The sequence below is a fragment of the Crocodylus siamensis genome, chromosome 8 (assembly GCF_052110815.1).
Source record: "Crocodylus siamensis isolate JL-2025a chromosome 8, ASM5211081v1, whole genome shotgun sequence".
NCBI classification, from domain to species: Eukaryota; Metazoa; Chordata; order Crocodylia; family Crocodylidae; genus Crocodylus; species Crocodylus siamensis.
The window spans coordinates 49970494-49996687 of NC_143402.1; the positions used below are offsets into that span (position 1 = coordinate 49970494).

The 26194-nt window shown below is 41.4% G+C and overlaps 1 protein-coding gene across 6 annotated transcripts in view; it reads right to left on the reverse strand.

Moving 5' to 3' along the window:
- The window catches only part of MAP2K4 (mitogen-activated protein kinase kinase 4), a 201001-nt gene that overhangs the window by 67779 nt on the left and 107028 nt on the right, over positions 1 to 26194 (reverse strand). For 2 of the 6 annotated variants that reach the window (XM_090059218.1, XM_090059219.1), the window contains 3 exons: positions 25563 to 25677; positions 14259 to 14299; positions 7264 to 7438 (listed from right to left, as the gene is read on the reverse strand). In XM_090059218.1, the coding sequence (XP_089915344.1) occupies positions 7264 to 7438; positions 14259 to 14299; positions 25563 to 25677 (331 nt within the window). Of the gene's footprint in view, positions 1 to 7263; positions 7439 to 14258; positions 14352 to 25562; positions 25678 to 26194 lie in introns of all 6 variants that reach the window. The other 4 variants (XM_090059220.1, XM_090059222.1, XM_090059223.1 and 1 more) reach the window with 2 other exon arrangements.

Consider the following 26194-nt stretch of genomic DNA (forward strand, 5'->3'; position numbering starts at 1 on the left):
ATCATGAAAATGCTCACACCAAGGTAGCGCATGACTGCAAGGAGCTGTAATGCCATCAGTCCACCAGTCATACTGGGCCTGTCTTTTAGGACTGGGTTGCACTGTGATGCCTTCAATCAATCCATAAGACTACTGGGCGAACAGAATCTTCAACATAACTTGCTGCTTCCAGACCTAAGATTTACTTATCGACAAATTATTTTTTCTTGATCCACTACAACTGAACCCTATCTTCTCAACTTCCAAGCATAAAGACTCTAACCCATCTTTACTTTTTTACTCTACTTTCAAAATAGTGCCCGCAGGGAGAGCTGGTCAGAGAACTGACTCCTAACACCCAGCCAAGCTGAGAAGTCAAACTATAAACTCTGGTTAATAAACATTATCTAAAGCTAGCCACCCCCATACAGGATTGCTTATTTATGTTTTATACAAAAGTGGAAATAAATGTTTACAGCAAAGCTGGATCCTAATATAAGTAAATAACAACACTTCTTTATCTTCCTGTAGGAATGCTCTACATCATTTAGAGAAAAGATCAAGATATCTCCTCTAATGTGGAATTTAATACAATATTGGTGACATTTTGGGTAAGGTCTCACTTAATAGTTTCATAGTTTCATAGTAGCTAGAGTCGGAAGGGACCTAGGTAGATCATCTAGTCCGACCCCCTGCCTTAGCAGGAAAGAGCACCGGGGTCAGATGACCCCGGCAAGGTGCTCATCTAACTTCCTTTTAAAAATCCCCAGGCTAGGAGCCTGCACCACTTCCCCTGGAAGCTGGTTCCAGGCCCTAGCCGCCCTGACTGTGAAGTAGCGCCTCCTAATAACTAATCTAAACTTACCCTCCGCCAGTTTGTGACCGTTATTCCTGGTCACTCCTGGCAGCGCACGGGGGAACAGGGACTCCCCCAATACCTGCTGATCCCCCCTGACCAGTTTGTAGCAGGCCACAAGGTCCCCCCTTAACCTTCTCTTGTGGAGGCTAAACAGGTTCAGGTCCCGTAGCCTCTCCTCATAAGGCCTGCCCTGCTGACCCCTGATCATACGAGTGGTCCTCCTCTGAACTCTTTCCATATTGTCCACGTCCCTCTTGAAGTGTGGCGCCCAGAACTGGACGCAGTACTCCAGCTGCGGCCTGACCAGTGCCGCATAGAGGGGGAGGATCACCTCCCTGGACCTGCTCGAGATGCATCTGTGGATGCATGACAGGGTACGATTGGCCTTCTTGACTGCCTCCCCACACTGCCGGTCCATGTTCATCGTGGAGTCAATGACGACTCCAAGATCCTTTTCCGTCTCCGTGCTGGCAAGAGGGGAGTTCCCCAACCTGTAAGTGTGGTGCCAGTTCTTCCTCCCCATGTGCAACACCTTGCACTTATCAGTGTTAAACCCCATCCTATTCTCATCCGCCCACCGTTGCAACCTGTCAAGGTCAGCTTGTAGCCTATTGCACCCTTCTAGTGCGCCCACATCCCCCCACATCTTAGTGTCATCAGCAAACTTGAACAGGGTGCTTTCTACCCCCTCATCCAAGTCACTGATGAAGATGTTGAACAGTGCGGGCCCGAGGACCGAGCCCTGCGGAACCCCACTGCCCACATCCTTCCAGGTCGAGAAGAACCCATCCACTACCACCCTCTGGGTGCGGCCCTCCAACCAGTTGGCGACCCATTTGACCGTGTGGGCATCGACACCACAGTCTCCCAGCTTTTTGATGAGGACAGGGTGAGAGACAGTGTCGAAAGCCTTCCGGAAGTCCAAAAAGACTACATCCACAGCAACCCCTGCGTCTAATGATTTGGTGACCTGATCGTAAAAGGCCACCAGGTTGGTCTGACAAGACCTGCCACTGATGAACCCATGTTGGTTGCCCCTGAGCATGCATTCCCCCGCAAGGCCCTCCTGGATGTGTGCCAGGATAATTTTTTCAAAGAGCTTACCCGGGATTGAGGTCAGACTAACTGGCCTGTAATTTCCCGGGTCCTCTTTTTTTCCCTTTTTGAAGATAGGGACCACATTGGCCCTCTTCCAGTCCTCCGGCACCTCGCCAGAGCACCACGAGTGCTCATAGAGCCGCGCCAGGGGTCCCGCAATGACCTCGGCCAGTTCCTGTAGAACCCTAGGGTGAAGATCGTCCGGACCAGCGGACTTGAACACGTCCAGCCTCTCCAGAAGTACCCTAACTAACTCCTCGCTAACCCTTGGCCCAGGCGTGTCTCTCTCGGGGCCCGAGGGGGGCCCAGCAGGGAGGTGGCTGAACTGGTCCCTACTTAGGAAGACAGAGGCAAAGAAATCGTTAAATATGTTAGCTTTGTCATCTGGCGTGATGACTAAGTTGCCCATCGTGTCCTGCAGGGGCCCCACATTACTTAAGAAAAGACAAACTTACTGATGGATAAGTAAATATGATGTTCAGCAAATCAAATATTTGGGAGGCACTCAACATAGAAACCAGATTCTACAAATGGGAAGAAAACTTAAAGCACCTGTTTATAAGTCGGAGAACAACATAAATAGACTGAAGACCAGGTAGTTATTACACAAAATTGCATGAATGGCACATTTTGCTGCTCTGCACAGGAAATGGCTACATGCTTGAGTGAGCATTTACTGAAGGAGAGTAATCTTTCATGAACAATTTATAGGCCTGAGAAGCTACTGAATTAGTCCATTTGAAAAACGTAGATGTTGATGCCTTGTACCCCTTCTTAGATTTCTCAAACAATCCAGAAACAGTCTTGGATCTTCTTCAAGAATTAATCTGTATAAACACATACTAGATGGCCTGACCTCATCTGAAGTATACACGATTCTCCTACTTGGGAAAGGACACACAAGGAAAGAAAATAAACAGAACGATGCAAGTGATCAGTAGTGAAGGACAGAAAATTCTAGTGGGACCTGAGAATCAACTTATCCAGGGAAAAACTTCACTTTAAAGAGGTCCTCCAACTTCTAACAGGGAGTTTATTTGGGGGGGTTGTTTTGTTTTGTTTACCAAAGAAGTTTTGGAGATTTCTTGAAGTATATCTCATTCTTCCAGTTTCTTGACAGGGTCTCTTGACCCTGATGAAGGACTACCAGAAGAACTATCAAATATGATGCTGTCAAAAACAACTAAAAAGGAAACTGCACCAAGCCTCTCAACACCAAGGCTTAAAGCTAAAAAGAATCCCAGTACATCCCTTGCTGGGATAGCATTTCTTTTCCTTTCAGGACTGCCATGAATATCAGTTACTCTGAATCTTAAGGAAAGCTCAAACCTGTAGATTTTTTTTGAGCAGAAAAACCATGAGGTCTCCTGAAAAGTTATGCTCCAGAAGGTAAAATCTCTGGATCTCCAGGGCTGGGAAGTTTAAGGATTCTAGAAAAATAGCTTCTCTTACTCCAGAAAGTTCAAGGATGCTGAACTGACAGGTTTAAGAATCCAAGAGAATATACATTCCTGACCCCTCACTTCTATTAACTGCTTAAAGACCCAAAGATATAGTTTTCATTCGCATGTTTCAAATTGGCACCTGCTTAGTCTGTTGACCTGCAGATTGTTTGTTAGCTCAAATATAGGTTATTTTAAGTATTATATGCCATATGCTGTGAGCAACTCAAAGCAGACAGGGCTTAATAAGGGTTTGATAAAAATCCTTATTATTGTAGTGTTTATTTACAATACACAACTTCCTGTTCCAGTTTCATTCAGTAAGTTTAATCTGTGCTTCTTTATTTCAGTACAAGAGTATAGGTATTTCACAGAGGCTCTTCTCTTGATTTCATACTAATAGCAACCAATCCAAAATGAAACGTAAGGGTACAGAGAACAATTTTCTTATCTGCATGTACAGTCAAAGAACTTACTCCATCAAGCTGCCTGAGACAACCACTTAAGTTGAATTAAATGAGGCCTATCTTAGCTCCTTCAGTGTTACAGAAGATCAACTGGTTCCCAACTTTGGCAAGTGCAATGACTGACTGGATGTTTTGTGACATACAGAGATTATAAGTATTATGGAAAAGCTACTACATCCAGTCAGTGTCACACAATGTAAATGGAGACTCTGGAGGGCAAGGACTTGAAGTGGTCTTAGAATAAATAGAAATTTTAAGTTCTTTGGACTAGAATCAAGAGAATCCCATATAGACAGACCAGATCCTAAGGCATCCTTCTAAAAATGGCTGATGAAACCTCTAAGGAAGATCTAAGGAACCTGAACAGTCAGAAAGATCAGAATTCAAAGATACCTCTTGTAGGGCTGGTCTATCAACAAGTCACCTAAGAACTTCTGATCATAGACTGGCTATAAGAAATCCCATGGGCTTATGAAAAACAAGTAACAAAAGACAAAGTCAAAAGGCACTGCCTCAAATTATAAATGCAGCAAAGAGCAAGTAGCACTGATGACACAGGCAAATGAACATATAAGGATGGATTTCTTTTTAGGAAAACGAGAAGTTGAATTCTGCCAGAAAGGCCTAGAATCCATACACAAATGGGTGTTGAACCCACCACTCATCTTGGGCAGAACCAGTACTGTACAAGATTTATTTTGTTCCCTTTCTAGCAGGCCTACCACAACAGATAAATATCCAGGAAGAGAGTTTTGTTTCTAGTTAAATAAGATTTGCAGTGTTGTCTTTTAGTGTTTACTGACTGAAAGGAGAGAGAGAAACCTAAATCTCTCTGATCAATCTGGAAAACCATTTGCTGGTAATGTATTTTCTTTTTATTTGTTTTGGAAAGCTTGCAAGCTTTGGAAGAAAGTTCTGCTTTAAGGGGGGAAATCTAGAGAACCCACATATGTGCCTTTTTCATTTGACTTTCTTTTTCTTTCCCTTTTTCCCCTCCACCCTCTTTTTATTTTGGTCACCATACACTGACATGTCATGGTGGTCTCCCTGAACTTAAATCACTGGCACCCCCGGTAGCACACCATGGAACCTACCAAGCTATTTAGCTTCACAGTGGTACAAATAACTGCTTCCATGGCAGCTTTTTTCCTGCTGCCCTGATCTTTAACCTACTCTTGAAGAAAGAAAGGGATGATACAGAACAAGGAGAAGAAAAGGATCACAGTTGGGCATCACATACATACGTGCCTGAAGATTAAGAGAGAAGAGGCCTAGGGGAACTTTTCTATCTTTGCACAGAGGCAAGGCACTGGGAGTTCAAAGTGAGACAGTACCCTGAACAGTTCCATCAGCTAGCAGTACAATGTAGGCTAGAGAGGGGGAGTGGGAGAGAGGGAGAGAAAGGAATCTTGGAAGGTGAAGAGGGCAAATATAATCAAAACAGATCACAGAGCACCCACAGGTGAGACTGGGGTGGAGATGGGCCAAAGGAATTATAACCCAGTCTGTGCAAAGAGCCACAGAAATCAGAGAAAAGGGCCACAACTAGTACATCTTTTCAGCAGCTAGTTCAGGATCAGCTTGTCCTTAAAACACCCCAAGAGACTATTCCAGCCAGACTACCAGTCCCATACTGGGGTAAAACTTTCAGTCTGAGAAATCACAGACATTATTCCACCCATGTTTTTCTTTGCTTAATTTAATCCTTTTTATATCCCCTTGAACCCTATCTCCCTGCTGTTCCTCCCCTTCCAATACGTATAAACAGACTCCCTGACTTCTAAAAACTCACCCAAGAAAACAGTACTTCTGGTTAAACTCTGCATGCCCAAGGGGAAAAGTATGCCAGGAGGACAGCAGGCAGCACCTGAGACCCAGAGAGGGGTAGGGGGTAGCAGCTGACAGCCAAGACCTGCAGGACAGCAGCCAAGACCCACATGGGGAGCTATTTTTCCTTTTATATATTAGGTTTCAATCACTAAAAAAACCACAGAAAACTTTCTTCCAAAAAGTTGCACCCAGTCCATCCTCCACATGCAGGGAACGTCAGCATAATGGCTCACTGCCAGGCTGGTGGCAGAGGATTATGGTACATATCCTCCAGCTAAGCCCAAAGACAAAGAGTAGCTTGCAGAACACTACAGTTGCTTCTTCCATCTCCTATTCATTGGGCTTGCTGAGGCTGTACCAGCAAGCCCTGTCCAGGCACTGTTCCACTATGTCCCTTCAAATAACTCGGAATGGACCGACCAGCCATCCCTTTGCTGTCAGAAGGTCACCCAGTATCTAGGCAAGTCAGAAGAAAGATTCTGAGGACTCTAGGGGCATCAAGCTCTTCCTGTGAAAAGCACAGACACATCTCAATCAATTTAGCTTCATCACCATATCTGCAGTATAGAATGATTGTCAGCATCAGAGCCTTCACAAATTAGCTCTAACTTCTGCAAGAGTCTCTAATGTGGGAGTTAAGAGGGTATCCCAAAGAAAGACAGACTAGGTTTACAACAGTGACACATGCTCCTAGGGGGTTCACAGCTCACTTCTCCTCCATTGAAGGTAGTAGATCATGTATTACTATTTTGTATTTATAACTAGAGATAAAAGTCTGATGTCATTTATTCAGCCACTGACAAAAAACAGTGTATGCTAAGTCTTCAAAGTGAAACTCCATCAGTCACCTTTACTCAACTGGGCAGTTAGTGTTCCTTCCAAAACCCTCAACAAGTACCTCTGTCATGGCAAAGTCAAAGATTTATTTAGATTACAGCAAATTAGGAAAATGAGATTTATTTTTTTAAGTGAATTTGTTGCTGGTGTAAGGTATCAAATAATACAGGAAACTGACAACCTGCCCTCCACAAAACTAGTTCAGCCTGGGTAGCACAATGCAAGGTATTCTGTACTAATACATCACTACAAGAGTCACAGCAGTTTACTCTCTAAAACATACCCACTCTGTTCCTGTTTCCTTCCCATGAGGTTGTTTATTACTGAGCCATTGGCATATACCCAGTAGAAACCAATCTCAAAACACTATCTCATTTCACAAAGTACACCAAACAACCATTGGATGTTAATATGTGCTTAAAACCATCCTAGGCTGGATGTGAACCAGTGACCTAGAGGTGAAAAGCTTCATATCCCATTATCAGTCTCCAGAGTCATCCGAGCCCCCCAAATCAGTTGATTCCTAAGAGAAAGAGTCAGTTTTTAAAGGGCACAGGTAAGTTAAAAAAGCTTTACAAATCACTTGACATATATGCCCACTATACACTGTAATTTCAGCAAAAGCAGCCTTTATACTAGCGAGAAATAGAACAGAACAGTAGATGAGTGATAGATGGATGAACATTAATTCTCCATCATGCTTCCTTCTTTAATGGATTGAAGTACAAACATAATTATGGGCATCACCTACTTTAACTGCCATAATTTGCCCACTTGGTTTGTGGACCATTTTGTTGACAGAACCATAAGCGCCTCGTCCAATTTCTCCAAGGTCTTTCAAGTCCTCTGCAGTAAAATCCCAATGTTGTTCAGGGGAAATCTTCAATTTTCCTGATGATTCAATGCTGTGTGTTCTCAGTCTCTCTCTGTTAAAAATATTGGGAAGCAATTTTTCCACATTTTAAATAGTTTGTAACTTTCTCTTTTCAGCAGCACTTGATTAAACATTAGAAGAGAGGGGTTCATATAGACTACAGCAACAATGATTCCAAGGTGGACTCTGGTTAGGAGTGCAAGATTGAGGGAGAATATTAAATTGAAAATTAAATACATTAGCTCACAGCTTCACATTACTTTAAGTTTTCTCAGCTGCGGTATAAGGCTCAACATATCTCTTATATTAGAGTCATTCTAATCACTCTCCTACACAGTTACTTTCTACTTTTGCACAAAAATGCAACAGGCTCATAGATGGACTCAGAATAGCATGCAGAATCAACAGTTTGAAGAGTACTTCCTAGTCCCATATATACAAAGCTACATGTGCCATTTCCACTTCTCTGCAGTGAATGCAGCATTACACTTTATAGTGACTGACTGTATTACTTGTACTGGCCATGACACACAGGGATTTTAGCAGGAGTTTTATGGAGACCATATTGATCTTAATGAAAATTTGCAATTTATTTCAAATATGGCATAAATGTCTTCCTTCAGTTGAAAAAAATGCATAAAGAGCCATTCATTTCTTTTACATTTATAAAATACAAATTAATCATTACTCAAGAAACTACCAGCCCACATGCTTCTTGAAAAGTGATTCCTGACAAAGTGCCTGATCCCGGAGTCCGTGGGCACAGATTGCTCCCACTAACCTCAACAGGAGCTTGTCTGTGTAAGGAGTATAGAGTGATATCTATGGTTTACAGTGGAAAAGTAACAGATTTCCACAGTTATTTTAAGGTGCTTCCTATTACTTATTCCTACGTATTTTCAACACTTTTTTTCCTACTAAATAACAGTGCTTACCTTAAAAAATCTGTGAAAGTTTCCAGTGAATCTCATACATTAATCTGTTGATTAGCACTTGTTTTGTCATAAACTATGCTAAGGACAGGGCTCCTGATTACAGTAGCATTAATAAAAAGACAGCTCTCACTAGGTACATCTACACATGCAATTAAGGCAAAGCAATAAACTCTGGAGCACTCTGAGCCAGAGTATGCTGCTCCTAGGCACAGCGTATACACAAGCGCCTGGGACCACAGCACTTTCAACCAGGGCAGAACAGGCCCAGGCGGGCAGCAGGCAAGGGGTAGGTTAGCCCTAGGCTCCAGGTGGCAGCTTCGGGGCTGGCTGGGGCATGAGAGTGCCAAAAGCATGGAGCCGTGTGGCTAGGTGGCAGGCAGCCCCCATACTTTAGCACACTTGTGCCCCACCCATACTGTCACCATCCAGATGTGAATTTCATCACACTTAGTTATTCTGCCATAAAATAGTACTGCCCCTGACAGGACTATCTTACAGCAGAGTTAATTAATTTACTGCACCCTAATATTGATGCACATGTAGATAGAACTGCTTTACTGCAGAGCTAATTAGTCAGCTCCACACTAAAACACACATGTAGATGCACCTATTGAGAGGCATCAATATCACGGATTTATTAAACCATACTTATTTGTATAAACCACATAAGCAAGGGATTTTCTGTCAAACTAATCACTAATCGTATTTGTTTCATTTGGGCATATGACAAAGTAAAAACATTTCCAGCATTTGGTCAAATGAATAATAACAAGGACTAGACATCTGATCAGACGTTTAAAATGTCTTGTTACCAGCCAAAGGAGCCAATATATTACACTTTATTCCAGTTTATGCTGATAAATACAAGGGAATGCCATCAGCCATCAGCAGCAAATGGCACCTTGTTTGATGTTATAATGGGCCTAATCCTGAACTCTTTTAGGTTTCACTGAGATTTTAGACTTTTAAGGGCAGAGGTATCCTCTATTAGACACACAAAAGCCTGCAAGAAGCAAAAGTGTTCTTCATTATTCAGCATTCCTCAATTCCTGTGTGTTTAATCCCACAACTAAAATAACTGCATTAATTTAGTTTTGGATAGAATTAAATTAACCATAAGCAAGGAATGAAATCAAGGAAATAGAAGAAAAGAGGCTTTTAAAAAAAAAAAAAAAAAAAAGAGCAACTAAAACTAAGAATAGAATAGAAAGTCCTCTGACTTTACCCACTGCCTTTACTGAATATAAAAGGCAGTCCACCTAGACAGCAGAGTGACAATAATTAGTTCCTGCCTTGCTGGTTTCACATTTTTACTTGTCAGTAATCAGAAAATAGTTCCATTTTTTCTGGAAGAAGCTAGTAGGGGTGAACCACTGCTCAGAAAGGGCATTAAAACATAGCATCTCCTGAATACTCTTCTTAGTCAGAGTAACAAAAAGAGAGGTTGATAAATAGCCATCCAGGGCAATGAAGAGAAAACCTGTTGATGGAAACTCATGCTGGACTAGATGACCTCATAAGGTCCATTTGAGACCTACTTTCCTAGGATCTTATATTGTCACTGCAGCATGGGGCAGTAGAGCTGGTCAGAAACATCCCTTGGAAATGTGTCAGTTTCACCAAATTTTGTTTCAAGGGGAGGGAAGAAAGAAGGCATTTGAATGAGGCTGAAGAATTCATCACCAACATTTTCTGAACAGAACGTTTTGATTTTTCATTTCAAAAGGCCTTTTCATGTTGATTTCTTTTATATCATAAAAGTACTAAACATGCAGAAACAGAACAATTCCACCAACCCAAAATGATTCTTTTAAAATGCTGTTGCATAGGAAATTTGAGGGGGGTGGTTCCATTCCAAAACATAAAATATATATAAAACTCACAGATTTTCCTGTGAAAAAGAAAATCCTTTTCTTTTCTAGACCTTATCTGAAAGTTAACTTAATCTGCAGGGCAGAAGACTAAGAGAAAGGATGAAGGTACAGTCCAGTCTATGCCTGTCTCCCTACAGGTGGGAAGTCCAGTGTACTGAATCTGGTGTAAATCTGGAGCATGAATCCCAAAAGAATAGGTTCTGGTCATAAATGCTAACACTACTCCAAGTTTCATTACATTTTTGGTTGATTTAATTTCCTTTTTCATTAAAAAATATATTCTCACTTGGCATCAGAGCTTCAGCCACCTTTCCAAATGTCCACATGAAATGGTCATTTGGCCAAAAATGTTTCATAAGGATTATTTTAATTTAGGCAAAGTGATAGAAGACAATGTTGAAGTTTTCCTGTGACACACGCAGAGTGATTTATGTAAGTTTTTGTATCTGAATTTCTTAAAGAGAAGGATAATGTAGGACTTTCCTACATTAGGGATTTCTACATTGGTGAATCTGCACAAGAGTGCAAATCTCAAGCATCAGTGCTCTGCACTGGTGTAAAACTAAGTTCAGTCATACCAGTGTAAATCCCATCAACACCATGCACTTATGGGTTGGTTTGCAATGATGTAACTACACCAGTGAAAAAACCCTAACACAAACAAGCCCAAATTAGACTGAACATACTTAAATGTTGCCTTAAGGAATTAGATTGCTGAACAGTAAAAGAGCAACTCTGGAGTACGATACTCAGATAAAGTGAGAAATAGTTAATGCCCAGTTCCTGTGTCCTTGCTCCTGTGTGCAGATCAGATTTCAATCATTTCCAATTATTACTAAATTAGTCTTCTCTTACCCTGGTTCCCTTTTGTTTTCTGATTATGCAAATCAAAGTTATCTAAGGCTAAGAATGTAGGTACAAAGCCATTTCATCTGCAGGACATATATATTTTAGAACAACAAGAGGCATCCAAGGAATAACCCAAAACCACTTGGTGGAGGGAGCTTAAGGTTTAATAGCATACATGAACAGCAAAATAACTTTTAATATATATACAGGTGGAGCTTGATTAATATTCTCATTCTCAAACAACTTAAAGATGGAATTTTCAAAGGGCCCTCAGGATTCTGGTGTCCAACTTCCATTGACCTCTCTGGGATTTGAACTCTTAATTTCCTTCAGTATCCTTGAAAATCCCAGGTGAGAATGTTGAACCAAAAATTATTAGAGATGTCTAAATCCCATGTGGCTTGGACAGATGATGAGGCTGATACTTTATGTAACCACTATTATATCTGGAAAACACGAACATATGGGTCTTATAACAGCAGTTGCTTATCATGGCAGCTATACTGCAGGGAGTAGGAACATCAAGTAAGATAATTATTCTGTTTTTCTAAAGAAAGAAAAATGGTTGCATATCCAGGTTGGCAGCAGACCCACAGAATACTGAAATCAGATACAACTAGGCCAAGGAAAATGCCACCCAAATTCAGGATGTGAAGCTGCTAATAAGTTTGGCAAGCCAGATTCTTACAAGGAAACTCATCGCATCTACATAGCGCACAAGATTTCAAAACCCTAACCACGAAGATATTTGGGTTTTAGATATGATAATTGTTGCTTTATTATTCATTGTTATATTTTTTTTCTTTAATCCCTACTATTAGCATCCTGTCTATAGGGATATTAATGCTTTAAAAACTTTTTGCACATGAAAAAGGTCCTAAAGGGGCAAACAGAAAGATGGTAGAAAATTTCAAGCAAAACTTAGCCATTAGGAATAACACCCTATGTAACAGATCAAGACCAGAAGAAAAAATGGCTAAGCAAACTGTCTGCACCTTCAGTGATTTACTTTGTGTCCTTTAGCTAAGTGGTGCTTGAGAATTTCAGAGGAAAAGGGACTCAGCACTACAGTGGGTATATAAAACACAGATTGTGCATTGTTTGAGAAGCCAACATACAAACTGTTCTTTACAAACTGGACTAATCTAAGATCTATGAGGAAGTCGCTCTTTAAGGCTTCCACTTGCAACGATATTACTAAAAATATACTCCAAATTTACTTGTTCCAAACCTTGGTAAAAAGTTACTGTACAAAACAGCATATGAAAAGCCATTTTGTGATGAACATGCTGATAAGGCAAAACAATGACAAAGGTAAATTCATAGGAAAAAAAGGCTTTCATGCTAAGATCTCTGGCTTTATAAGGACTTTCGTATTGTTTACCGTTCCAAAATAAAATGAGGTTTATGATTTGGCTAACAAATCTAGTTCATTTATTTGAACAGTGCAAAATTTCTTCAGGCTTTTTGCTGAATTGTGGTCTTTATAAAATAATCTGTATAAGGGGGAGCTAGCCAACATTAATAAAACAGTAACCTTATTTTACATTTCACAGAAGAGGGGTAGACTTTTTAGCAGCAAAGCTACAATAATTTCTAGTGGGTTTAAAGTATCAGCTCCCTGATGACATTTTGACAGAATCCCAAGAAAAATTTCTCCAAGCTAACAAAATTATAGGAATTTCTGTTCCAGGTATAATACCTCTTATTTGCTATTTGTACATCTTACTGACATTTATTCTCATCATCTGTTTTTAATACATTCAACATCCCTCAACCAGTAAATCTCAAAAACAAAAACCCATTCCTTTCTTCATCAAGAAATGACAGAAGCTCCATTTAGGCTCATTTTGGCTTTTGATAGTCTTAACAAATTTTCAAAGAGATATCCGCAATGCCCAGGTAACAGTGCAGAACGTGTCACAGGTCTCAGAGCCTGATCCAAACACTCATTCACAGCCAAGAAATGTTTCCAACCATCTTCAGCAGGGATTGGATAAAGGCTTTAGAAGTTCCAACATTTGCTTTTGGCAGACAGAATCATTCTTTATATACAAAAGGATTATTATAAAGAGGAAGGTGATCAATTGTTTTCTGTGTCCACAGAGGACAGAACAAGAAGTAATAGCCTTAGACTGGAACAAGGAAGATTTAAATTAAGTATTAGCAAGAACGTCTAATTATGAAAGTTGTTAAGCACTGGAGCATATTACCTAGAGCAGTGGTTCCTCCTTAGAGTTGAGGCACCTCTCAGAAAATGTCAGCAGTTAGTTTTCTTTTTTTGACTATGCAAAAAAAATAATAGAACAATTCTTCTGTTGCAAAGAACTTAGAAAGACTACAACAGGTCAAAATGTTTCTAACGCTATAACTTCCTATTTGAAATCTCTGAGTTTATCTTGTGAATCATGTGTGCAGACTTAACAGTGCTAACATTGCATGGAACTTGACAAAGGATCTTACGGCACCGCAGGGTGCTGCAGCACCCTGGGTGAGAATCACTGACCTAGAGATATGACATCTTCATTAGATGCTTTCAAGAGCCAATTAGAGAATCATTTGGCTGGGGCAGTTTAAGCAGGAAAAGCCTGCCTTGGGAAGGGGGCTGTGCTACATGACATTCTTGGGTCCCTTCCAGTCCTACTTTTCTACTCCATGAATGAATGCTCCAATTCTACAATTTTGCCCTCAAATTTATGCCAGGGTAATTTAGATTCAGACCAACTCCATCCAAAATAATGGAGTCCTTCTGATCTGTTACTCTGGCCCCAGGCATAAATCCCTAGACCACCACACTCATCTTTGTTTGAAGGGGACCATGCAGCTAGACCCATTCACCTAACTTATCAAGGATAGATATTTTAGGCTTTTGTTTTGATTCAAAATTTATGGAGTAATATCAAAATCTTTGAGTTAGTAAATTTAAGAGCCCTTCTAAAAAGGCAGACTGTTTTCTGAAAAACATACTTCTTCAGCCAGTGCCAGATATCAGTGAGAGAACAGGAAACAGTGACATGAGCACATCATTAAGAATAAACATCAGAATATATTTTAAATAATTTTTAAAATCAGTATTGAAATGTGGTATCATTATTACTATACAGAAATAACTCATGGAATGACTGCATCACTGAGAAAAATTCTATTAGTTCATAGATGCCATTTTTGCTGATATGGAAATATTTGACAATGGCTAACAGACAGTTAAGCTTACTGTAGCCTGCTGGAAAGTTTCTGGATGAGGTCCGCTTCTCTCTTGAAAGTGAACGGGACAATGTGATTACTACTCAGTGTTGCTTGTGTATCACTTCAGCCAGGAAAGAGTTGTGAAAATGACAGGAAAACATGGTGCTGTTATCATATGACACAATAATGTATAACACAATACTCATCTAGACATACTGTCTGTGGAGTGGCTAGCATAAGAAATTAGTTCACTTTATTTTTAAGCCTATCTAGTACACCCCCCTTAAAAGGGAGCAATGTGGTAGAGTTACTCTTAATGCATCATATTATGCGCATTTTGTTTTCTTAGAGCAGTGGACATTTTATTTTCAATTGTTATATTATTATAAATACCAATCATTGAAATCAAATCTAGTAACCAAAATAACTACATTAACACCACCTTGCAGCCTCATGGCAGAGATTTACCATATGATCATCATCATTTACTTTCCTCTTGTGCTTTGAAAAAGGAGAATTTCTTACCTGAAAAACTATTGGCTTGGATCCACCCAGCTAGAACTGGTAGTCATTCCAATTTAGACCTGTTGTGAAGGTAGGTCAGCCCATCCCCTACTGAATAATGCTGTAAATCCTGAGAGCACTACATTCTTTTCTTTTATTTTCAGACCTCCGTGGCTAACAGAGGAACCAAAGATTGGCTACTAATCCATATAGTGTGACTTGTTCAGAAATAAAAATAAGGGTCTGAATATACATTTCTCAAATACATTTCTGGTGAGAAACTTTTCTTTTCTATGGCTAGGTTCCATTATTTAAGAATGGATGGGCTCTGGCTGGTAGAACCCCTTTTAAAGCATTTTGGGAAGATAGAAAATGATCTTTCAAATAGTTCTGCTTACGAGCATAGCAACCATGAAAAATGATGTTGAGAAACAGATGCATGACTGCACAACTCATTCTTTGCAAACAACTCGAGAACTAGAACTCCTTCTGCTAAACATCATTAAATTCCTGTCATATACAATTTCTCTATTATGATTGTTCTTAAAGCCATTTTGCTAATGTAAACTTTGCACTTTGTTAATATTGTTAAGAGAAACAATTACCAGACACAGAGTTAAATGCTGGGAAACTTAAAAGCGTTTCTGACTTCTAGATTGTTTTGGAGAGCATGGGAAAGACAGTGTGGGACAAATTCTGGTACTGACGTGGTTAATTCTGAAATGCACTGCAACTTTAAAGGGACACCTAATCATGAAAGGAACACCTTTGTGTCTATTTCAGGCAAGGATGCATCCGGAATACAGGAATCATCCCACTAGAGCAGTAATTCTCAACCAGGGTGTTACGCTATGACAGTCTTTGAAGGGTGCTGCAGGAAGAGAGGAGATAGGCAAGATAAGTTTGAGGAGATGACTGCAGACTCTTCCCTTCCAGCTGCTTGTCCTCCCACAACTCACTTCAGTGTAGGTTCTTCCCTGCCAGCTGTTCTTCAACCTTCCCCCAACCCCTCTGTAAGGAAATATGTACTATAACAAATACATTAGTTTTTGAAATGGGGTAACAATTCACAAAATTTATGCAGGGGTGCTTCAAATCTATAAAGGATGGGAACCACTATTATCATCAGCAGTCCCTCAGTACAAGAATGACAGACTTCCAATAGACAGAGAAGCCACTAGTGAGTCCTTAGGTGACTGAGGAAGCCGATCTGTGATCCAAATGTTTGACCGCCAACATAGCAAATAGTTCTGGGAGGAAGGACTAGACCCTGGTGATACTGGGTCACAGCTCTTTTCCTTTATCTCTGTCACCTATCTACTTTCACTGTGAGACAGACTTGCTAGAAATGACCATTCAGAGTGCCACTGGGGATGATTCAGTGCTCAAGTCTCTCAGGTATCGATGTTAATGTTGCATTTCTTCATATTAGTCTTCAAAGTGACCTGGAATCTCTTTTGCCTGCTTCTAGAGCAGTGACCATCAGTGAGTTGGGGGTACAGGACTTGCTTGGGATTTGATTGTCAGGCATCCTTATGTCCAATGAAGATTGTGCTATCTTCAGTCCTTCTAGTTGATATGGAGGATTTTCCAAACACATCAGTGATGGTAACATCCCAAAGCTTTCAGGTGTTTCTGATACATTGTCCAGGTTTCATACCCATACACCAGAGTAGGAATGACAACAGCTTCATAGACAATAAGCTTGGTTTGGCTTCTGATGTCATGATCGAAGACATGATTTTGGAGATGTCCAAATGCAGCACTGGCAGATTTTATCCAGTGTTGAATATTGTCATCTAGGTTTACTTTTTGGGACTGGTGCCTATCCAGGTAGCGGAAATGCTCAACATTCTCCTAAGACTGAGCTCTAATTGTAACACAAGGAGGAACAGCTAGATAGCTTGGGCTAGAAAGCTGATAGAAAGTCCAAGCATTTCATACACTTCATGGAAACAGCAAAGAGTGACCTAAAACTCTTCAAATGAGTGGGCACATGTGACAACTGTCAGCATAATGAAGATCAGTTATGCAGGTCTTGGTTATCTTGGATTTGGAATGCAACGGATGTTAAAGCGATTCCTGTCTGCGCAATACTAGATGCTGACTCCAGATGGAAGTCTGTCAGCAACATGATGCAGATTAGCTACTGTACAGATGGAAAAGAGTGCTGGTGCAACCACACACCCTTGCTTGACTTGAGTTGTAATAGTGAAAGGGTATGTTTCTAAGCCATTGCTTAAGATAGTTGCCAGGCAATTGCTCCCAGGAAGAAGTGTGGTAATGGTAACAAATTTTGGCAAGTATCTAAATCTTAACAGGATCTTCCAGAGGGCTTCTAGGTTGATTGAAGCAAAGGCCTTAGGCCAATAAAAGCCATGTCAAAGATCTTGGTTTTGGTCCTGGCATTTCTCCTGCAGCTGCCTAGCAATTCTTTTGTACCTCTGAGTGATCTAAAACCAAATTGGGATGTGGGTAGAATCTCATTAAGGAAAGTGAGTTTATTAAAGAGATTGCAGGCAAAGATCTTCCTAGCTATGAACAGGAGTACCATAATATAGTAATTGCTGCAAAAGAATTCTCTTTTTTTGAATATGGTACTGATTCTGGCCTCTGCCAAGTCACAGAAAATCTGTTCATGCTTCCAAATTTTCATAACAGTGAGACGTAGTTTAAAAGAGAGATTTTTCCTACCCTGCTTATAAATTTCAGCTAATATTCCTTCAGGCTCACATGCTTTGTTGTTCTTCATCTGTTTAATAGTTTTTAAGGCCTCTTGGTTCTGTAAGGTAGTCCTTAATAGGGTGTTGTAATATGTTTTCCACGGTATTGTCTTTGGCATTGAAATCTTGATCCAGAACCTCTTGCAAGTGCTCCTTCCACTGTGGGTTGATGGTGAAGTGTTGTTCCATCTGCTGAGAGCAAATTCAGGCCTGGATCGTGAAACTCTACGTTAAGTAGATCAGCAGATGACCTCTACCTGACCCACCCTCTGCAGAGTGATGCCAGCTACCTGCAAAGGCCCTGAATAGAGTGCCGTGTGCACACCTGCGTGCTGAGTGCAGAGCCTTGTAAGCGGAGTGCACTACCTGTATAAAATCTCATTTTGACTGAGGGCTCCGTGTGTGTGACTGGGCGTGCTTGAGCTTGGTGTGTGAGGGTGTGTATGTGAGTGTGAGGACAGAAAGAAGTGACAGGAACGATACGACAGATTGGGTGAAGTGAGTGATTGGTGAAACGCGGACTACGAGCGGGACCACAGCATGGAGCTGAGATTCCTCTCATCGCCGGGGTTCATCCATCACTGAGGCTGCCTTGAGTCAGGAAGGAGTCGGCTCACGGACAACTGCCCGTCCGTTGCATGACAGTGCTACAGTAGCGGCTCCTCTGATTCAGGTGTAAGTATCGCTCCTCCTAGGTGGGACTGGATCCAGGCTATCACCGTCCTGAAACCCTGAAAGCGACCAGTAACCCACACAGAAGTAGGTAGGCTTTGGGTACTGGGTCAAAGGGGAGACAGAGCCGAACGCCGGCGGAGCCTTCAATAAATCAATCTTTCTTTGAATCTCTGCTCTTTGACAAAGTTAGGATTTACAAAATTTTCACTGTGTGTGTTTATACTTTGTAGTTAACTTTACTGTTGGTTCCAAAGTGTGTTAATTAATAAACCGTTTTATTCGTGTACCTTAAGCAGTTCTCTTAGTGATTATTAATTTAAACCAGTGGTAGATACGGACAGGGTGAAGACCCAACATACCTTTCTGGGGAGAGATCCAAGAGGAAGGAGCTGTTTGGGCCTGCTTTATAATTTGATTTAAAAGAGTGATTCTCCCCCACCCCGCAACATATCCTTGGATCTCAGAGGGATGGCTCACTGTGTGCTTGGCCCACAGATAACTTTGGTTGTGCTGAAGAAACCATGGAGGCAGTGGCTGTTGACAGCCTTTTGAATTTCTTTTGCTTTGTCCTTCTTCTTTTGCTCTCTAATTTTCTTTCGGGTCTCAGCTTAAATGTGGTGATAAGTGTGTAGCTTCTTTTTGGAGCAGATGTCATTCTGCCAAGGTCTAAAGACTCTCTTTTTTCTGTCAGTGAAAGCTTGTATTTCCCTATTGTTTGCCTCAAACCATTTCTGATGTTTCTTTGTCGAGAAGCCTAGAGATTCTTCACACACCTCACGGATACCTCTCTTGAGGCTCTCCCAGTAATCAGCAGGGATCCTGGTTTTCTCTAATTTAAAAAAATCCCCAATTTTTGGTTAAAAAAAAGTAACCCCAAATCCACATTTTTCTGTGATTTAAATGAAACAAGACTGATAGATAGATAGATATAGTAGTGTTTCATTTTAATCACAGAAACATGGACTTGGGGTTATTTGTTTTTGTTTTAACTGAAAATGGGGGATTTTTTTTTTTAAATCAGAGAAAACCAGGATCCCTGGTAATCAGTGGTATTGAGATGTTAGAGAGTTTCTCACCAAGACATTTCTGGAGATGATTGCTTTTAGCAGGGTCTTTCTAGCACTTGATATGGAATCTCTTCCTTGGTTGCTTTTTTGGTTTACATCATTTGGGGCAACAAAAATGAACACGATGGAACATATCAAACGATGACCTGTCCAGCAGTTATCTAGACTGGTTACAGCTCTGGTGATACAGACACTGCAGATTCTAGGCACACCCTATGACGGTCAATCAGGTGTCAGTGTTTTGAGCAGGGGTGCATCCATGATGTCTTCCATATGTTGCCTTGGAGAAATAAGCAGTTTGTGATTATTCTGAACACTTGTTCAGAAAAGTACCATTGGAATCCTTCCCCACTCCCCTCCCTCCCCCCAGCCCACACCCCTGCCTGCAACATGTCACGGGGTCTTTTTAAGCCTTCCCCAAAGGCACTGGGTTTTGACAGCAGCCAAAGCTAGGGATTTTGACCAAGGTGTGCCAATGCTCCTGCTAGGACATAAAGCCAGAGGTTCCTGGCTAGAAGGTCTTGCCCCTCTACTCAGGGTCAGATCGACCACTGTATCTGGGGTCAGGAAGGAATTGGTACAATAGTCAGACTGGTACTGACTCTGGGGTTTTTGCCTTCCTCTGTTGGGGTGGGGAGGCAAGGCATGGCCCTCTTCCTGGGATCTTTTGTGTGTATATTAACAACCTTTACAGCAGCAGAGCATTGGTCACTGTGGTCCCCCTGCTTTACCTGCGGCAGATTAGGATGTTATGATTTGTGTTGTGTCAGTCCTGACCGTAGTTTTGCTAAGAGATTAGACTGGCGTTTTCTAGGATGGACTGGATAGGAACAATCCTACCTCAGGCAGTGGGTTGGATTACATGACCTATGGAGGTCCATTCCAGCCCTACTTCTCTATGATTATATGATTTCTTACACCTTCTTTTCCAAAGCTCAGAGTCCCTATCCACTCTAGCATTAAAATCACTGAGAAGTATTCTCTTATCTTTTTTGGGGACAGAAAGCAGGACTTGGTCAAGTTAACAATATAATTTTTCTTTGTTTCTAGATACTGCATGTGGTCTGTTGGTCAGTTGAAAATGAAACATCATGAGACTATCGTTGATCCACCTGGATATTCTACCATCTGAGTAATAATCCTGGTCTTGATAGCAAAGTCAGTTCTGTGGATGTGTCTGTGTTTTTTGGCTTTTCTTTTCCAAAGAAATGCATAGCCACCACCATGCTCTGTGACTTGTCCCTCTGCTATACATCTTCTTACTAAGTGCAGCAATATGAAATCATGCAAGTTTTCTGCACATAAGTGCTGTCATTGGGTGAAGGGCAATAGGGGCAGGTGCCATACAGGTACAATGGGCATTGGAAGCAAGTGCTGTTCTTGGGCAAGTGGTAGGTCCCAGTGGTTACTGGGAGATCCTAGTCATGGACCTACATGAAAGTAATGATTATATGATAGTCATTTTGTAATTGGAATGGAGACAGATGTGCAATCTGGCAGCTGCAATCATAACTTAGCACACCTACTTAGGATCCACTCTTCTCACCCCACATGGGGAAGCAGCTAGAAAAGATGCCCTAATCATAGCCTGTCTCATTTCACCTGACTGGAAAGATGTGTCCAATGAGATCGCTCTATCCGCAGTCCAAATAAAGTAATGAAGTTTGCAACCTGGAATGTTCACAGCCTGATGGACAACCTTAACAGTGCCCTACTGGGGTAAAAAACAGCACTGCAAAGGATATGTCTATCAAAAAACATCATGACCACAGAAGAGGCACAGCAAAATTAAATGGATTAACGAGAACATTCTGCCACAACACAAAACAGGATACACATTTTGAAAGCACCCTTCACATAACAGTCAAATAGATTCTCCCAGGACAATAGAGGTGATGATTAAATGCACCAGTGCTCTGTAACCCCCAAGTATACTGCTATTGTGAAATGACTGTGTTGCATAATCTTCATTTACATTTAGCCAAATGTCATTTGGCTAAGCAGTTAAAACAGTAGTTCACAATCTTTTTTAGATTTAAGGTACCTCTTGGAAAATGCCTGGTCATAGTTTTCATTTGTCTTTTAACTACAGGAAAATAATAGAACAATTTTTCTGTTGCAAAAAAACTCTGACCACAACAGGACAGAATGCTTTTAATACTACATATTCCTGTTTGAAATCTCTGAGTTTATAATGTCAATCATGTTTGCACACCTAACAATGTTAACACTGCATGTCACCCTGTGACAACCTTGAAAGGTTCTTTGACCACCCTGGTTGAGAATCACTAAGTTTCTTAAGGAAGGTTTTTTAGAAAAAGATTAACTCCTCCTAGAAAAATCACTTTTTCTTTCTTCATTTGTAAGGGATAGACATCCACTTAGAATGCCAGATAGAATGAATATACTCACTGGAGTACAAAGGACCCCTTTTCCTTCAGAAGGATGGCAGTTCCCCTAAACAAGGGATCCTAGCAATGGTAATTAGAAGGTATGTTTGTGATCTTCCTTATATTTGATTCTGACTGCTTGTCACAAAAAGCTAGGCACAAAAGGAAAATGAACTGTCCAGTACTATTTCCATTATTCTAGACATTTTCTGAAGGAGAGACTAGATTTCTAGGCCAAAAAAACAAAAAATCTATTCAATTCCTTAAGGGTTTGATAGCTATGTGCTGCTTTATTATGGCAGTGGAGCTTCTTTACATAGCATTTCTTGATGAATCCTGATACAATTGTAGATTGTTCTGGGTATGTGCCATCCATAGAGCCTGGGCATTCTCCATATGAAGTGAAATGACATTTATGCAAAGGAGAGAAAATGCTTAATGTCAGATTGCAAGGTTGAATCAGCCTTTGAATGTGCATTTTTTCCTCCTCTTATCCATTTTCTGATGCTTAGTAAAAGTTCCAGGAAACATGACAAAGAAACAGTCTATCAGTTCTGAAGCAGGAAATCAGAGAGTTCAAAACTGTTCTCAGTAATGAGGCAAAAAAAATGCAAGCTTCTGTTCAACTAGTAAAAGAGGACTTTAATGCATAGAGAACAACACATTTGCTTTCTATTTTGAAGAAATGCAGCAGGATCCTGAATATCTAGAATATCTGTGACAAATGTTTATTGTTAAAAAAACTGTCTAAAAATGTTAAAGAGGAGTTTCATGAAATAACATGATTCACTAGCCTTTCATCTCTGTAGCCCTGGGTTTAAGCCCATCTTAGGTCATAAATGTGCTGCCTTTGGGATCCATACTTGATCCTTCTTTGACATTTTTCCACATCACAAAGAAGTCACAGCAAAAAAGAAATGCCTGCTGTTGACCATCTCATATCAAGTAAGGCCAAGCAATGAAGGCAAAAGCAGGCTGTGACTGAGGTAAACTGTTAATGCTGTATATATAGGCTTCCAAGATGCTACTATTAACCAGTGCTATTAGTTTCAATCTTAAAAACATTATTATTGTATTTACTCAAATCCAACACTTTATTTTTAATCCATTAAACATGAGGGGGAGGGGAAGGCAACAAAAAAAATCTTGGATTTGAGCACCAGGTTCAGGCCAGGTGGCTGTTGTGGTTTTGGCTCTGACCCTGGGATGAAGTCAGAGCCACAGTTGCAACTGCTACCTGGAGTCCAGCCATGGTATCAGTGGTCGTGGACTCAGCAACAGCGGCACAGTGTGGATCTGGGATCAGTGGTGTGGGTCAGGGATCAGGCAGCAGTCCAGGTCTCAGTCCAGGTCCAGGTCCAAGGAGGAAGAAGGGGGATAGGTGAGGGGGGAGAACGGGAGGCAAAGGGGTAGTCACTGTAGGTTAGGGCAAAGGCTCCCAGGGCAGCAGGGAGGCTGGGAGGAAAGGGGAAGCAGTCAAGCTTCTTGCCTCCCTGCCACCACCCCACCACTACTTTCCCTGCCACAATGGGGTCAGAGGATGGGGGGCGGGGGGGAAAGGGACAACAAATTTAAGATAATGAAATTCTCTATATGAAAAAATATAACAAATTTATAATTTTCCACATATAGAATATAGTTACTGGGGGGGCGGTCATCTTATATTCAAAGTCATCTTAGATTCGGGCATGACAGCATTCACCCAATGTGTGTTTACTGCTAAAGATCGACAACTGCATAGATTTAGCCATTGTTATATACTGGGACAATGTTGAGGCCACTGGTAGCAGATTAGTTATACAGTTCTTGGTCATAAAAGACCATCACTTTTGAGACCAAATAGTCAGATCCATTTTGACTGGTTCTAATAGCATCATTAAAAAAAGCTCAAAGGCAAAAACACTTTATGCTTTCTCTACCATGTGTGAAGCAACAGGTTTTTTTTTAATGGCTCAGAATAGTTTGCTCAGAATAGTTTGCCAGGAGACAAAAGGTAAAGAAAGCTGTAAACAGTTAATTTGTACTGTAATTAAATAAGTGGACTTAAATGTTATTTAAAATGCAACATAAATGGAGCTGCATTAATACATTACATATTTTTTCTCCTAATCTTTCAGTTAGGGAACTCATTAGTACAATAGCTTACAGCAGGTAAAGAATACAGAAAGGAGGGACAGCTTGAAGTTGATTGTGTCCTAAGAGAGCCGCCATTCATTCCTTCCCTTTTCATCCATGGTTCTGATCATTGCTTCCAAAGTATCCAAAACAGCACCTTATTTGTGGTTTATACAGCAAATGCAAAGAAAGGAACACACCAGATGCGCACAATTAACAAGCAGCATACAGAACCACCTGGACTTACCAGCCATTTACCAAAAGGAGATCTTTACATCCAGCCACGAAACTTATCACATAACGCTTCCACTCTTTAAGGAAAATGAAAGAAGGAAAACTTTCCAAACTTTTATGCTACAACACAATCCATGACAATGTCATCAGCCTCTCCAACTACACTGTCATCCCACTGAGGTATCTGCTTCCACTACACAACCCAATAAGATGCAGCTGTATGGAGACCCCGAGGCATTTTCCTAACACCTAAAACTAAGGGAATATATCCAGCATACAGAGCTGTACAATAATCCCGACCCCTACGCAGGAGAGAAGGACAACTCCTGGACATCACCTGAGGACTGCAGCCTGACTGGATCCGTACATAAAATGTTTCCACCCCCACACCAATTCTGAGGTTGCCAAAAAACAACACTTGTTATAACTTCAGTCCTGTGGAATGAAGAGCCACATTTGGCCTTAAAAACAACCCTGATCATAGAATGGGCTGGTTACAGGGTGCACTGTAGTCACAGACAGAACAACATAAATACAGGAGCTGGGAGACAACTTTACAGTATGGAGTTTTATAAACTCCTGACCAAAGACCCAGAGGGAAAATACCACAGGGAATTACACAACTTCTTAAAGACGTTACCTCTGGAAATCACAGAATAGGATTGATCCTTCCACCTCATAGGAATCCAGACCAGGATTATACTTATTAGTATTACTGCTAAAGATAAACAACCACACAGACTCAGACACTGTTATAAGCTGAGACAAAGCTGAAGCCACAGGTATCAGATTTTTTTCGAGTCTCAGAACAGCAGAGACTCCCAATACCTGAAGAAGGGTGGTTGCGCCTGAAAGCTTCCTAAGAACTTTTTCCAATGACTCAGTTGGCCTAATAAAAAATATCACATCTACTCAAAGAACCTTGCCTAGTTTTGACTAGGTATATGGTTCTTGGTCATAAAAGACCATCACTTTTGAGAAAAAGTTTTGCAAAACTGGCAACTCAGGATGCCCTACTGTCTCTGGCATTGGTACTATCATGGAGGGAGTTTCTAGCTGCATTGACTCTGTCCCATTCAGATAATGCCACTAGAGCTGCCATTTTTTGAAGAACACCACAATTTTCCTACATATTAGGCTCTATTGACAAGCTTCCAGCAAATACCATATTACTGTATTTACCTGAATCCAAGACAACTTTGAATTTAAGACAAATCCCCCAATAATTAGATTCTATACAGGGAAAATTAAGAATATATTCTGGTTTTCCATGTATAGGATCTGTTTATTGGAGGATCATCTTAAATTTGTCCCCCACTACTATGGCGGGAAAAGGAGGACAGGGGGCGCGGGATCAAGCTCCTGTCCCTTGCCCTCCTTGTCTGCTTCCCTATCCCCTGCTCCCTCATCCCTTTGCCTGCCCTGTTGCCATCTCCCAGCCCTCCTGCTTGCCCCCATCCTCCTGCCACCTGCCCCCCACACCTCGTTCCCCACCTGTGCCTGACCCCCGATGCCTTACCCCCAATACCTGTGAATGCCCTGCCCTCCCACACCTTGCTCCCTTCTATGACCTGTCCCTCTCATGCCTGCCCCCTCCCACCACTTGCATGCCTCCAGTGCTCACCTCCTGCTGTAGCTCTTCTCTGGCTCCGGGGCAGTCAGTGGTGGTGGCCCCAGCCCTGTCCAGCCAGGCAGAAGCAGCAGCAGCAGCTCCAGGCCAGTCCAGGTCGAGGCTAGAGCTGAAGCAGAAGGTAAGCAGCAGAAAAGGGCATGTGGCACAGTGTCCACTGTGCTCCCTCCAAACCGCACACACAGGTCTTCCCTGTACTCCCTGCACCCCCTTTTTGTGATCTCCCACCACTACACCCCCTCCAGCACATGAGCCCCCCTGGCCCAGGGCTGTTTTCCCCCAGCTGGTACTCAAATCTAAGAAGAGGCTTTTTTTCTCCCAGGTTATTTGGGGAATCTTGGATTTAAGTAAATATGGGAGCTACAATGGATATCAATATCCCCCGTGTGAATGGATTACAAACCATAAGTAACATTATCCCTGACAAATACAGTTTCTTTTTCCACTGCACTCTCCCACTTTGCCTTCACACACAATTTTTTCAGATTTGGGGACTCCTTGTACCTACAAACGAATGGCAATGCCACAGGCACACACATGCCCCCTAACTTATGAATATATTTATTATGAAAGACCTTGAAGTTCACTTCCTCCACAAGGACTCTCTCATCCCTAGTATACCCATG